The following is a 15,509-nucleotide window of genomic DNA, read 5'->3' as shown; positions in this document are numbered from 1 at the left end:
TCGATGACGTGTGCTCTCTGAAGCTGCGTCCCCGCTGCGCATGCGCGCTGACGTCGCAGCCGTGCTTTGCTGATGTGGACTAGCGGACTCACCGTCCGGACTTCCTGTCGTCTTCCCCGGCCGAAGTCACCGAACAGACAACTTCCCCACAGCTGCAATTGCCGTCACTACGCGTCGAGATGCTCGGGATAGCTGCCGCCTTCGCCGCCATGCTGGTGGTCGCCTGCTCGGGTAAGCTCGGCGACGGTTGGAGCCCACGTAGCTTTCCCAATGCAATCGAGCTGATGGCGTGTTTGAATGGAAATCCGCGAGCGCTCCCTCGAGCTATAGAATCCATAGAAAAAAATGGATTCTAAAAACGGACCAATCACGAGAGATGATCTCCGCGGCGTTCGACGCGCAGCAACAATTTTTTTCCGTGGGCGCGTCAAGCTGCGCAGAGGGGCCGCGCGGGCCAATTCGTCGGTCACGTGAGGGCACCGCGGGAGTAGTCGGAGCCCTTCAAGGCTTCTTTGTACTCGCGTGAGTCGTCAGCATTGCGGCTATCGCGCGCGCAGTTTTGAAAATGTACTGCAGTTCCCCTCCAAGCCGGGGGTGTCGCTACGGCTGGTATTGGCTAGGACACCACAGGGGTGTTTCCTCCAGATGACCAGATGATTGGTTTAAGTATGCTGCAAAATCGATTGAGAAGGCGGCGACGTAGATGGTATGTAGAACCTTTGGGCACGCTGGTAGGTCATCACACCATGTGACGAAAACGGACCAATCACGAGGGATGATCTCTGCGGCATTCTCCAGTTTTTAAAGGCCTGACCATCACACGCTGTGTGTTTTTGCAGCATAATTAAACATATCATCTGGCCATTTGTTCTAGCAGACTCTGTTCCACTGCCGCCATTGTTGTTGCTTTGTTCCTTGTTACGGAAAGGAAAGGAAAGGAAAAACGGAAATGGCCAAAAAAATGCAGAGGCAACTCCACCCTGTGGTGTCCTAGCCAATCCCAGCCATAGCGACACCCCTGACTTGGAGGTGAACTGCAGTACAGTTTCAAAACCGCGTGCGTGGATTGTGCTTGAGTATAAAGGCAAACTGCCAATCAGATCGGCATAGAGTCTAATTTAGACGAAGAAAAATAACAGCTTTTCATGTATTTGTCTGGCACTGTCTCCCCAAACTTGGATATTTCAACTCACTGATAACTTCAGAAAACACTGTGCAGTAAATTGCGAATGTTTTTTTCCCCTACGCTTTTCCTCTGTGTAAGCAGTGTGTCGGCGGGAAGTGCTAAAAATAAAAAAAATATAAACAAATAAAAAAGTCAAGCGGCGCGCTCGTCACACAACAACATTTATAGATGTTGGAACTCGCGCCGCACTAGTAAGGTCAGAGCTGTGAGGAATGCAAAGTTATCGATGTCCTTTCACCATCGTTGCTGTCACACTGTGCTGCCTGTTTTTGTTTGCACATTAAGGGCAAAAATCCCATTTTTGTTTGAATTCCTCATTTAGTTTTTCCTCATGTTTTTGAGATTGTAGGGTGAAAGTCTTCAGCTGGCTTCTCGTGTGGACTGAATGGGTGGCAACAATGGGGAAATGAAATGGCAGCATTTTCAGGGGAACAGCCCGTCAGCAATGGAAGTGGTTGCTTGTTCGGCTGAAGTATTTTTGCCGCGACAGGAGAGAGCTGCACAGAGCCGGCCATCGCCCCGTCGGCTTACACCACCTCGGACGCCGTCATCGCCGCGGAGTCGGTCTTCATCGTGGAGCTCAGCCTGGTTTGTGCCAACGGAGTGCAGGTACGCTCAGAACAAGGCGACGTGCGCGCTGAGGAGAAACATGAAGCCGTCGTTAACCATTAGGACTGCGTGGTGTTGGGACAAAAATGATATTGCCGTTTTCAATGTTTTTAAATAAATTGTTATTGCGATGTGAAAGAATACCTGAAGTTTTCGGAGTAGCCATAGCTCTCCACCTTTCCCGACGCCCCCAAATGCAATCTGTTGCGACGCAGATTAGTTTCATTCTGAAGAGCGGTGCGGGAAACGCAGCCGGTGGTGTACGTTCATAGCTAGCATACAAGGAGATGAGTATATAACAGTCCGGGCTGCTCGACGGCTTATAAATGACCGAAACGTCGGCGCTGCTCTCACACACATTACAGTCGATTCACTCGTGCAGCAGAGAAGGCGATGTGACTGTTGCGCACGTGTACATCGCGACGACGATGCTCAAACGATCGGTCTTGCGGGCCTATTAAGCATCCATCATGAATGGCTGCTGGCCCTTGCTAACCATGGTGGCCCCTTGCAGAGCGTCACTCTCTATGCTGATGTGAATGGAAGACAGTTTCCTGTGACCAGAGGCCAGGATGTTGGCAAGTACCAGGTAGGAGGATACTTTACACACATTATTAACATTCACTAACGCTTCATGAACAACAACAAATTGATGATCAAATTAATTGACAACTATTTTGGTCATCCATGAATAGTTTAGAGACATTGTTTACCTTCAAATGATCCAAATCCTCTTTGAGATTTCAGATTCTCAACAGTAACAATTCTCAAGAAAGCAGACAGATTATTTTTGGGTGTGTGCTCAAATTAAGACAATTGCAAACATCTGCGATGACTTTGGATGCATGCGGGTTTGTTGTTGTCTGAGCAGGAAGTGACACACTATTCGCCGCGCGGGTAGAGCCAACCGCCGGCGAGGACGTATCGGTTGCTGGTATCGGCTGACTACGCGAGTATTCGATACCTTGAAATAAGGCTGACGAGGCGGGGTACGCCCTGAACCGGTCGCCAGCCAATCGCAGGGCACATACATACAAACAAACAACCATTCGCACTCACGGTCACACCTACGGGCAATTTAATGCATGTTTTGGGGATGTGGGAGGAAACCGGAGTGCCCGGAGAAAACCCACGTAGGCACGGGGAGAACACGCAAACTCCACACAGGCGGGACCGGGGATTGAACCCGGGTCCTCAGAACTGTGAGGCTCTGACCAGTCGTCCACCGTGCCGCCAGCTAAAGCTCAGTCATCGTCAAAAAACGTGATGCGGTGGTATCGGAATACCAGATTTTATTGCAGTAGTCTGACAGTGCAAATCGTGAAAGGGTACATTTGTCTTGTGTTGCCGTTGGTTATATTACTTTGGCTACGTTCACACCGCAGGCCATGATGCCCAATTTTTTATTTTGATTTGTTTCTTCTTCGTTGCAATTACAAAAAACAATGCGGCGACGACTACTGGAGACCGATCGCGTCTGTGATGTCACGCGCTTGTGCACAAACAGGGCATCACGTTGCGCGCGCACAAACACGAGTCGCTGGGTTGACGGAAATAAAGGATGCCCCTCCCTCGCGTGAGTCGTCGAGCCCGTATTTTCTTCCATTTTCTTAAATTCCAAAAGCATCTTTTTTGCCACTGACTGTTTTGTGCCGCTTCATCCGCCTTTGCCGTTTTGTGCCGTGTCTGTTTTGCCGAACGATTGTGACGTTTGATGACGTACACGCGTCGGATACATCTCCGATTTCAATCCGCATACGAAAGAGGCGTGGGTCGCGCATGAACAAATCGGAATTGTACTGTTCACGTTGACATGAAAAAATCCCATACATGTCACATTGGGCAAAATAAATTAAAATTGACCTGCAGTGTGAACATAGCCAAATTAGAGGAAATTGAAATGGTTTCACCACTAGTAACTTGTAACCTTTGTGCAATTCCAAAGTCATCTTCCCAAGACTTATTGCAATACAGCAAGAAAAAAGAAGAGCTGTCTGTAATAATGCTCCATTTGTTGTGTACTGTCCTCACCATCCTGATGATGGTTTCTAATCCTGTCATGGCTTTGACTTGATCTTAGGTGTCCTGGAGTCTTCCTCACAAACAGGCCAGCTCTGGAACTTACCAGGTCAAGTTCTTTGACGAGGAGTCGTACAGCGCCCTGCGCAAGGTTAGCGCTAGATGCTCAGCTATTGGAGTCGTTTAGCTTTTGAGGGGTTCTTGTTTGAAATGAGTATTTGCGTGTTTTGCAGGCCCAGAGAAACAATGAAGACGTGAACGCCATCCAGCCTCTATTCTCGGTCAACGTGGACCACAGGGTGAGCCTTAGTTGATTTAGCTTCACTCCGGCAACATCGACTTCAGCGGTGGGCAAACCTGAAATGTAGCTTTCATACATACACGACTCCTAAAAAGTCAGTGGGTTTGTGAAGTAACTTTCAGGATGAACCTAAAATAACCTTTACACGTTCACCTAAGTTGACTTTGGAACACTCATGTCCAACTATTCCTTCAAGAAGTACTTTTTGTACAACACAGCTAAAGAGCAGGATTTGTAACAGGGTTCACCTGCAAAGATGAGTTTCATCCAGAAATACAATATTAGCAACACTGTATGTAAAACAATTGATTTTGATGGGGAAATGATGATGATGCTAAATACAGTGATGGAAAAAATGATTAGACCACCTTTGTTTCGTGTTCATTTTCATGCCCGGTACCACGAAAGGTGTATTAGCTGAACAATACAAGGAGCCCAACCAAAATCCGGCTGATTTCATAATACTCTATATCTTGTTTCACATGCTTAGTTGAGAGTTTGGTTATTATCAAGAAAAGCTTTCAGCTTTTAAATTCAACTCTTATGATCTATTTTGTCGCCTTTACGAGTGCCAGGCATTATAACGGATCAAGAAATGAGGGTGGTCTAATCTATTTTTCCATGACTTTATTATCTACCATTTACAATGGCGAAAAGGTTTTAAATAACGATGTTTGTCCGTGTTATAACACGGCTGGTGAATCATTTGACGGATGATAGTCGTAGTCGTGACCGATTGTGGCGGCCAATGAGCCAAACTAGTTTTACTGAGGCTTGTCACCAAACATGACCAATTAAATGTTAATATCGCATTCAGTCTTGTGGGCTATTTTTCCAATTTTGAATTTTTGATCCCCAAAAAAATAAATCTGGCTTTTTTTCTTTGATTTAAAAAAAAAATAGAAGAAGAAAATGGTCACTTACTGATTTTTGTTTGCCAGTTGAAAATGGAAAGAAGGAATGTCACAGCTCGTCCACCTTTTGTGGCAATGGCGATTGAAGTTAGCCGTGTAGCGACCGCAGTCGCGGTGCTGTGACTGACGATGTGCCGTCGTGACTTCAGGGCACGTGGAGCGGCCCGTGGGTTTCCACTGAGGTGGTGGCGGCCCTCACGGGAATACTGCTGTACTACGTGGCCTTCAGCGCCAAGAACACCATCCAAGCGTAAACATCCGCACTCAGATCTTCGGAAACTGAATAGGGCGCCTCGCAAACATCTGCTTTGGATTCAGCGACCGTCAGCAGTCTTGGATTGTTTTTGTTGTTGTTGTTCTATTCAGACTGTGTCTGTATGTTCTCTCAGATGGACTTTGCGTCAGTTATTTTCCTTACACTCGGGCCACCGAGCTGGACGGTTTGGTCAAATGAAATGTCAAATCAATAAATGAGTTCTTTTGGTCTTCCAGTCTACAGTTCTTGATTTCTTCTTACCTTAAATATTGCACTCTGGTTTGCAGACATCCCGTACGCATCATATTTTCTCATGTGATTTTTGTTAGCTGTGGCGGGCCTTTAACTGAATTATATTTGCGTATTCCTTTTTATCTCTACTATATTCATAACGTTACCAATAGGCGGTTTCCCAAGCGCCCCTATTACCCAAATTAATCTCCTCATTTTCAAGCTTCCTTCCAATCCAAGACATCCAGGAAATAAAATGTCTTCTACCGTAGATCGCTGTACGAAGATGATCAAAAGTCTTTTTTTTAATATATATATATCTACAACAAGTGCAGTTTGGATAAACATTTAGATATATATAGTTGAGAATTTGTCATTTGATGAGGCAATCTATAAACTACAGTCCGGCATTCGTTTTTCGAGCCACTGAAGTCAATTGGTGCTTGGCCTCCCGAAAATTCGACGACTCTTCGTACTGGGTGGAGGGTAATGATGTACCAGTTGAAGTTGATGTAAACATTTGCATGGCACACCAGCAATGAGTTAGCTTGTGAATTAGCACAGTGATTCGCAATGATCCAAATACACTGAATTGCTAATTACAACAGATCGCGTGTCTGTGGTCATGTGTGCATGTGGTTCCACTAAATGACATTTGGTACTTAATTGACCTGTACATCCACCTGTTGCTCGTCATGCACCGGATGGAATTAGGAGACACACACTAAGTACATTTGTGCAAGATCATTATTCTAGTGTATCTATTCACAGTACAGTTTGTGACATTTTGTGCCCTGAGATTGTTCTCAGTCTCTCAATAAAGGTTGTGAAACTGAGTTGAAGTCACGTGAGCAGGACCAAGGCAGCGGATGTTTTGTCAACTCAAGTATGCAAACCGCGTCGTGTTACGGATACGCGCTGTGCGCTCGGACTCTCGACTTGTGAGTTTTATTAAGAAAACAACATAGTAAAAAGTGGAAGTGGGCATCAAGGTGGCGCGGTCACACGGCCGCCGCTGTGTCACAAAATCCAAGCTGGCAGGTTTCACAAAGGTTCTCCTCCAGGAATTGGCCCAGGCAGTCCTCCGTGCCGCACGCGCACGGCACTTCCTGTTGTCGGGCCAGCGACATCGCGTGTGCGTCCGAAGAATAATTCCACGTCAGTTCGGTGCCTGCTTTCACCACACTAACACACAAACGCCTATTAGGCCCATCAAAGTCACCATTACGCCTGTGTCGCTTGTCGTCGTCTTACCTGTTGGTGAAGAATGCGATGATCGGGAAGTCGGGGTCATGCGAGTCAGTGAAAACGTTTTGAACGAAAAGGTTCGGCCGACAACTGTGCTGCAGGGGACGAGACAGAAGCTCATTAATATGGTTTTTTTTCTCCGCTTATCCGAGGTCGGGTCGCGGGGGCAGTAGCTGAAGCAGGGAAGCCCAGACTTCCCTCTCCCGGGAGATCCCGAGGTGTTCCCGGACCAGCTGAGAGACGCAGTCTCTCCGGCGTGTCCTGCGTAGTCCCCGGGGTCTGCTCCAGTGAGAGTTAGAAATAACGCCTCGATGAAGCCATCAGAACCACATCATCTGTAAAAAGGGAGACGTAATACTGACGTCACCAAACCGAACCCCATCGACACCTTGCCGGCGCCTACAAGTTCTGTCCATGAAGGCAATGAACAGAATCGGTGAAAAAAGGGCAGCCTTGGCGGAGTCCAATCCTCACTGGAAACAAATCCGACTTACTGCCAACAATGCGGACCAAACTCTTGACACCGGTCGTACAGGGAACCAACAGCCTGTATTAGGGGCTGTGGTACCACATACTCCCGGAGCACCCCCCACAGGACTCCCCGAGGGGCACGGTCGAACGCCTTCAAGTCCACAATACACGTGTAGACTGGTTGGGCGAACTCCCACGCACCCTCAAGGACCCTGCCGAAGGTGTAGATCTGGTCCACTGTTCCACGGTCAGGACGGAAGCCACACTGCTCCTCCTGGATCTGAGATTTGACTTCCAGGCGACCCTCCTCTCCAGCACCCCTGAATAGACCTTACCAGAGAGGCTGAGGAGTGTGATCCCCCTGTAGTTGGAACACATCCTTCGGTCCCCCTTCTTAACGCATTCACTCTCAGCCTTCCCAGTTAACAGTCAGTGGCACTGAATGCGTTAATAAGGGGGACCACCCCCCCAGTCTACCAATCCAGAGGCACTGTCCCCGATGTCCACACGATGTTGCAGAGGCGTGTCAACCAGGACAGCCCCACGACATCCAGAGCCTTGAGGAACTCCGGGCGAATCTCATCCACCCCGGGGCCTTGCCACCGAGGAGCTTTTTAACCACCTCGGTGACCTCAACCCCAGAGATAGGACAGCCCGCCTCAGAGACCCCGGACTCTGCTTCCTCATGGGAAGGCGTGTCGGTGGAATTGAGGAGGTCTTCGAAGTCTTCTCCCCACCGACTCACAAAGACCCGCGTTGAGGTCAGCAGCGCCCCATCCCCACTACACAGTGTTGATGGTGCACTGCTTCCCCCTCCTGAGACACCAGATGGTGGACCAGAATTTCCTTGAAGCCGTCCGAAAGTCATTTTCTATGGCCTCACCAAACTCCTCCCATGCCTGGGTTTTTGCTGCAGCGACCACCAAAGCTGCATTCTGCTTGGCCAGCCGGTACCCATCAGCTGCCTCAGGAGTCCCACAGGCCAAAAAGGCCCAATAGGGACTCCTCCTTCAGCTTGACGGCATCCCTCACCGAGTTCAGGGGTTGCCGCCACGACAGGCACCGACCACCTTACGGCCACAGCTCCGGTCGGCCACATCAACAACGGAGCCGCGGAACACGGTCAACCTCACAATATGTTTGTGTCTGACAGGTCAGACTGGCATCTTCCCCCACCATCGGAGCCAACTCACCACCAGGTGGTGATCAGTTGACAGCTCCGCCCCTCTCTTTACCCGAGTGTCCAAGACACGCGGCCGCAAGTCCGATGACACGACCACAAGGTCGATCATCGAACTGCGACCTAGGGTGTCTGGTGCCGAGTGCACATGTAGACACGCTTATGTCTGAACGTTGTGTTCATTATGGACAATCTGTGACGAGCACAGAACATAATCAAAGAACACTGTTCAGGTCCTGATCAGGGTGCCGTTCTTCCCAATCACAATTTTCCAGGTCTCACGGCCACTGTACAGGTACAGAGACATGCGGGAATCAGTATACCCACACCTGCTCGGGCAGCTCTCACCGTAGGAAATTCCAGAGTGGAATAATAATAAGCTTCATCCGACCTTTCTCGAGAAGACTGGTACCGGAGTCCAAGCTGTCTGTCGAGGTGAGCCCAACTATATCCACTCGTAATAGTTTGGCCTCGCACACCAGCTCAGACTCTTTCCCTGCCAAAGAGTTGGCGTTCCACGTCCCTAGAGCCAGCTTCAGTAGCCGCCAAGGTCCCTGTCTAAGGCCGCCGCCCAGCTCACATTGCAGCTGACCCCTTTGGCCCCTCCCACACGTGGTGGGCCCACGGGAAGGCACGGGAAGGGGCACCCAAGTTGCCTCTTCGGGCTGTGCGGGTCGCCATCGAGTCCCACCTCCAAGCCTGGCTCCAGTGGGGGGCCCCGGTGACCCGCGTCCGAGCGAAGCAAAACGAGGTCCAATCATCATGAGGGGTTCTTTGAGCCGTGCTTCGTCTGGTGCCTCGCCTAGGAGCTGTTTGTCACGGGTGACCCTACCGTGGGCGTGAATCCCATGGGATCATTATGACCCACAGAACCCTCCACCAAGATAAGGTGATGGCTCCAGGAGGGGTAATAACTCTTTTTTTAATTCTTTTTTGACTTCATTGTAATTGGGTTCCACCTACATTGAAGAAGCGGCTCACGTTTCCTTCCTTTCTGGCATCCAGCAAACAAACGTCCTCGGCTTTCGGGGCTGTCTTCGAGCTCCTTTCGTTGCCGTTGCCATCAGCGTTGTTCGGGGTCACCAAAGCTTTCTTCGGCTTCTCTTTGTTCTCGTGTGCTTGGACGTCGCCGGGTTTCTGAATTACCGGAACGTGCAGTGACGGTGAAGTGGGGGGGTCAGGGTTTTCCAGCAAGTTGCTCCCCTCCAGTACAGGGGGGGCCAGCCACTCTGTTACCACCTCCACCTCATCATCCGAAGGCAGGTCCACTCTGCTGAGTTTTGGGGGCGGAGGCTCACTGGATGGTCGCACCCTCTGCATGATCACGCCTGAGGACGTCAAAACAAACATGCACTTTTACTTGGAAGAATGGGGATTCGTCCTTGTGGGGCAACTAGAGCCCGCGAAGCTACTTTTACACTACGTTCCCGGCGGCCACGGCAACGCTGTTTCGGGCCACCGTGGACGACCCAGGGAGACGGCTGGGCAAACATCGCAGACCGTGATTGCCGTGGACGCCTGGCGAGATTTTTAAATTGCCACGTCAGTCACGATGCAGTTGGAGAAACTTCGTCGACTGAAGTAAAATGAGGTGAACGGATGAATAACGGGTTTTTGTGGTGCAAAAGATGGAATACTAATTCAGTCAAACATTTACTGGGCGGCAGTATACGCCGACACCGGAGCCGCATAGTAATAAGCTTCATCTGACTTTGCCAGGTCAACAAACGTGGTTCTACGCTCCCTTGTGCCCACAATTTCATCGGTAGAACGTGAAGGATCTTATCCGTGGGTGACGGGCCAGGAGGATTCCACTTTCTAGCATCCGTGGTCAACCACAGGCCAACACGGAGTTCGCATTTGAGCCTGCCGGTCGGACGCGCCGACCCCGTCCCAACACGCTCAATGCGGATCTCGTGACAGACTGAGAAGAAATGCCTAAAATCCCACGACACGCTATGTTTCGGACAAACGGGGCTGCCCTGACCGCCGGCAACATCGTGTGAACTTAGCCTAAGAAGTGCTGTTTGTGTTACCCGCATATATACACACAAACGTCCCCGCATCCAGGTCATCGCGGCAACGCACGCCCCAGCCGCAGCGCTCCGTCCAGAACACTTGCAGGCGGACTCGGATCCCTCTCTGGACCAGTCGATTCTGACAACGGGCCCGATCGCAGCCGCACCACGGCCCACACTCAAACCAACTGAAATGAAAAGAGAAACAAACCCTTCACTGGCGAAAACCACCAAACAAACACTTCCTTTGAATGAAGATCAGTACCGCACAGTGCATGTTAAACACCAGCAGGCACAATGCAACAATATTTGCAGTCGGGGATTATTGTTATGCTGAACTGAGGAGCTTCAATTAGCCAGACCAAAGCCTTTAATCGCCCAATTAAAAAAAAAAAAAAAAAAAAAAAGCGTCTTACTAAGGAAATAAGCCTTTTGTGTGTGGGCATCAATCACTGGCACATTTTGACTATTGGCGGCGGGGCTCGGTGTCGAACGTTGCGCTCGGTTGCGTTTCTTGATGTTCCTGCGTGCCGTGCGCGAAGAAGCGGCTTTTCATTGGGGATGCGCCAGTACTGCAAGCCTGTACTCGAAAAAATGCTCCGATGCTCCGACTCCGATACCGCTTCCGGGCAGATGGGTCAAGAGTCTCATCGGCCGTGTGGAGAAACCTGAAGGTAAACGCGGACGACAACCCTCGCGTCGCCAGCCAGGAGCTGAGCAGACTTTCGCGGCGCTCCGCAATCTGCCCGCCCTCAATTATGACGGTATATAAAGAGGTGCGACAACTGATCGACGACCAAATTAATCGACGATCGACTCATCTTTGTTTAACTTCAAATTGTCCAAATTGTGAATTTCAGCCTCTCATCAGGAAATATTCTGTGATTTGTGCCGTTTGTGCTCCTCGAAAGCAGACTGATGAGCTTTGTGTGCGCGCAAACATCTGTTTTTACTTTGGAAAACAAACCCCATTTCTCCGATTTGCTGATAGATACGAACATTTGTTTGTTCATTTTCTGTGCTGTCAATTTAAATTGTCATTTTTTTAAATAAAGGGATGGATGGATATTTTATTGTATTTTTTAAAATCCGATCTGCTGAAAAACATAATCGACAGATCGAGTCCACCCGTGCATGGTCTGCAGCGCTGATCCTCAACGCGGGTCGTGGGCGAGCTGGAGTTGATGCCGGCTGACTCTGGGCTCGACGGATTCATCGATTTTCCAAATAATCGTGACTCTCACGGACTGTTGAGCGCCCGCGTTACGTGGTCAATTTACCCGGACGGCAAAGGCCGGGTGAGTCTCTGGTAGTGGTAATGCTTCCCTGCTCGCGTCATGGCGATACAGGCGCAGCGCCCCGCGTCCAGACAGCCGTCCGTGCACTCGCAACACGCGTCGAAGACGGGTCCGCGGGTCAGGAAGCAGCCGTGCGGCCAGCGCTCCTTCCTGTAGCGGAATTCGGCCGGCCGGGAGTCGCCGGGGCCCGGACGCAGCTCCACCGGGGTGGGCTCGGAGCCGCGGCTCAGGTCTATCTCCGGGATCCGCTGACTGCCCCGGACCGTCGGCGGGTCCAACTGCACCGCCGTGCTAAAGGAGAAATAGTCCAGCTGGAGGACAGAGGAAGACGGAGCATTTGAAAGTCATTTAGTGGCTGTTGCCAAGAGACAGATCCCGACCACGCGCACCGATTAGTTTGCAGTGAGAGAGTATTACAATTTCATAAATTGTAATCATCACTTTGATGTACCTTATTCTTCCTATGAAATGTTTGTTTGGCCAGACCGGCTGCCGTGAGAGAGATTTTTCGAGAGCCCAATTCCACTCGGGACCCAAATCCCAAAGCATTTCTCTTCGACTAGAGAAGCGGTACCAGTTCCCAATTATTCGATCGATTCTATCGGCCAATCGAACAATCCATCCATCCGTTTTCTACCGCTTATCCGAGGTCGGGTCGCGGGGGCAGTAGCTTTAGCGGGCGCGCCCAGACTTCCCTCTCCCCAGCCACTTCATCCATCTCTTCCGGGGGGGGGGGGGGGGATCCCGAGGCGCTCCCGGGCCAGCCGAGAGACGTACGCGGGTCGTCCCCGGGGTCACGTGCCCGGAACACCTCACGGGGGAGGTGGGCGGGGCATCCGATTCGGACGCCTCCCCGGCTGCTCTCGATGTGGAATAATCGAACAATTAGATACAAATGTATTTTGCTGCAAAATCTTTGTTCCTGCTTTTTTATCGTTGTTTGTCTTGCATGGTTTCACGATGAAACGAAACCAAATCAAGAATACGGCACGCGAGGGAGCGGTGTACTCGCGACCTTTTTGAAAGGTCAGTGCGACTTCTCGCTTACCGATTCACGCAAACGAAGGGCTACTAGTTTGACGGCCGCTTCGGGTTCGACCGTGTCACACCTTATTCAAACTACGGCAGCATAGAAAGATTCTTTTCCGAATAGATTGAACTGATTATTACTTTTACCATAAATTGTTGATGATACCGATTTGGTGTTCAGAAAATTGCAAAACAATGACAAACGTTTAAAATACGGAAAATGTTTATCTTCGTTTACCAGAGTAAAAGCGGACGTTTGCAAACGACTTATTTGAATTCAAACCAAAGATAATCGGTCTGCTTTCGTGGGGGACGACAGAAATCGGACAATATTTACTGTCGAGAGGCTGGAATCCAAGGATTTGGAACAATTGAAAGCCATTCTACAACGGCTCTAAATCCGAACTCATGAATCGATGATCGAAGTTGTTACACCGCTAACTCATATGCGGTTAGCGTTATTTCATTGCCTCGCCCAATGACAATCAAGAAGTAATCAGATCCCTAAGCAATATCGATACTGGCATTGTAATTCTTGCTCAAACGCGTGCGTATCGCAGAAAGCAGCTGACCTGCAAAACGTGGCAGCTGTCCGTGGCCAACAGGAAGCACATCACGTCGTCGTAGTTCCGGAGGCCGCGACCGCAGGGAGCTTTGTAAAGGACTTCGGCGTCGTCCTCGTCTTCGCCATCTTTCCGCCGACGGTCGTCGGACGACACGGGCGGCGTGGCCGGCGTCCTCTTGAAACCGCACAGCAGCGGCACCTTCAGCGGGTTGCGCGCCCAATACGGCGACGCGGCGGGCAGAGACGGCAGGCACGTCTGGAGGGAGGGGAGCGGTCGGAGAACGGGAAGCGCGCGTCGGCGGCGGGCTGCGCCTTACCTTGCGGCACACGTGCGATTTGTCCGGCGGCGGATCTTCGCCGGCCGACGGAGAGCGGCGACGCTCGCGCTCGCCATCTGAGCAGGAGTTGTTCCACATCCTTAACCCTTGCGCGCTGTGTTTATTTACATTGGGGCTCAAGAACATCCAAACACACCATGAAATAGAGACATTGTCAAAATGCCTCCCGAAGAAACGAAGGACGAAATCCTTGAATGGATGTTTCAGACGCACATTCTTTTGTCACTTTTGGACCAAAACATCTCCCGTCCGATCCCTTGCCGCATTTTGCGAGCGGCTTATCCTCAGTGGGGTCGAACCGGTCGCGCTCACATTCACGCCTACCGCGCATGTTTTTGGGGGCGTGGGAGAAGAGCCACGCGGCAAAGTCCGGATTTGAACCCGCGACCTCAGAACCCTGAGGCAGCTGTGCTGTGCTGTGCTGTCCTGTGCTGTCCTGTCCGCCATAACCTGAAACGTCGCCTCATTCCACATCGAAAGCGACACTTGCTTTATTCGCATTCGCTCCAAATCTCTGAGCCCGAGACCCTTTGTGCGCTTTCGAAACACAGACGCTCGTGTCCGGCTGCGCTTTTACGTCACGATTTACGGCGAGTCCACTTTCCCTCGGTTTGACACACACACATTCGCACAGGGCAAATCGAAAATCCCCTTTTAGTACCCAAACTTTGTGGCGCCCGCACAAAGGGTTTTTAACACGCTGACTCTGAGGGCCACTGAAACGAAGCCAACAGATTTGGCCGTTTACCTGAGTCGAGGACCGGCCGGCGCACGGGACCCTTGCCCGAAGGCGACACAAGCGTCCAGTCCAGAACCTCCGCCAGCTTCCAAGCCTGGAGGCGCTCTGGTGGAACACAAGCCGGCATCACAAGCCGGCATCAATTGCGCGGAAGGGCAACGGCGGCCACGGAGGAAACCTTCGTCGCTGGCTGTGTTCGCGCTCAACGCCTGCCGAAGGTGAGCCAGGTGCTCGGACATCAGGTCGAACACCCGGTCCACGTTCTCCTGGGCCCAGAACGCTTTGGCCCGAGCTAGGGAAGGACATCGAGTCAAAGTCAACGCGGTTGCACTTCGAATACGCAAACGAGCCGAAATCCCACCAACATCTCGAGGATCAGATGAATCCTCCATTCGAATTCGACCCGATTCAAATGCGAACGAGGTCAGGCTGAGTGCGGGAAACAAAGGCCGAGTCGGAGGAGCCTGAGCTGCTGAGCTAACCGCGGCGATTCCAAATCAATGGCAACCTGAAAGAATCGGCGCAGGTTCGACGTGGAATTCCGCGTGTGTGTTAGCGACGCGTTAGCATCGCGTCTCTTTTGTTCCCCGCCGGCCACCGTAGCGGTGCTTGCTGCACTTTGCCCTTATTTCGGGCTTGCAGGCGGAACGTCTGGCGTTGCTTTTAGTGTGTGTGAAAAGCCCTAAACCCCAAAATACAGTGAAAACTGGATCGACTTGATACTTGACATTCAGACGCCAAGCAAATCGCTAAAACAAACGCCTTCGACCATAAAAATACTACACTCTGTAAAAACACATCGGAACGTTCCTCTGTTAGTCTTATGGCGCTCAAACGGCGCCATTTGATCGCAAGTTTAGGAAGACTTCGTTTAGTGCGAGTGTGAATAAATTGCCCGAACAAGCTGTTTTTTGTCCTGCGAGTCTAAAAGTGGGACACAATCGCCTAACGTTGGCCTTCGACCTTCACGGGCCACCGTAGCGTAGGCAGGGCTGTCCAACTCGTGTTTGTCACGGGCCACGTGGTCGTTGGGACTTCCCTCGGAGGTCAACCCAAATAAACAAAAGATGGCCACCAACAATTACATACAGTATACACAACACATTC

General features: G+C 50.8%; 2 protein-coding genes across 6 annotated transcripts; one reads left to right on the top strand and one right to left on the bottom strand.

The window, feature by feature from the left end:
- The first annotated feature begins 36 nt into the window (after nucleotides 1–36).
- On the top strand, nucleotides 37–5,523 carry ssr4 (signal sequence receptor, delta). The gene is made up of 6 exons (XM_061695078.1): nucleotides 37–231; nucleotides 1,677–1,795; nucleotides 2,310–2,384; nucleotides 3,876–3,965; nucleotides 4,048–4,113; nucleotides 5,179–5,523. Exons 1-6 carry the CDS (start codon nucleotides 180–182, stop codon nucleotides 5,281–5,283), a joined length of 507 nt encoding a protein of 168 aa, XP_061551062.1. The 5' UTR covers nucleotides 37–179; the 3' UTR covers nucleotides 5,284–5,523.
- Nucleotides 5,524–5,842: 319 nt separating this feature from the next.
- setdb2 (SET domain bifurcated histone lysine methyltransferase 2) lies at nucleotides 5,843–15,507 on the bottom strand. Of its 5 annotated transcripts, XM_061694858.1 has the most exons (10): nucleotides 14,764–15,507; nucleotides 14,581–14,694; nucleotides 14,412–14,507; nucleotides 13,643–13,719; nucleotides 13,333–13,581; nucleotides 11,714–12,042; nucleotides 10,452–10,621; nucleotides 9,379–9,743; nucleotides 6,771–6,859; nucleotides 5,843–6,701 (listed from the first exon to the last, which is right to left on the bottom strand). In XM_061694858.1, exons 1-10 carry the CDS (start codon nucleotides 14,792–14,794, stop codon nucleotides 6,518–6,520), a joined length of 1,704 nt encoding a protein of 567 aa, XP_061550842.1. In that variant the 5' UTR covers nucleotides 14,795–15,507; the 3' UTR covers nucleotides 5,843–6,517. The 5 variants fall into 5 exon arrangements, with proteins under 5 accessions (XP_061550842.1, XP_061550823.1, XP_061550832.1 ...); XM_061694839.1 differs by having other exon boundaries at nucleotides 14,581–15,507; XM_061694848.1 differs by having other exon boundaries at nucleotides 9,397–9,743; nucleotides 14,581–15,507.
- Nucleotides 15,508–15,509: the final 2 nt, after the last annotated feature.

Source organism: Phycodurus eques, chromosome 1, assembly GCF_024500275.1.
Source record: "Phycodurus eques isolate BA_2022a chromosome 1, UOR_Pequ_1.1, whole genome shotgun sequence".
Taxonomy (NCBI): domain Eukaryota; kingdom Metazoa; phylum Chordata; class Actinopteri; order Syngnathiformes; family Syngnathidae; genus Phycodurus; species Phycodurus eques.
The sequence above is the reverse complement of the archived record's forward strand: the minus strand, read 5'-3'. Positions and strand labels throughout refer to the sequence as shown.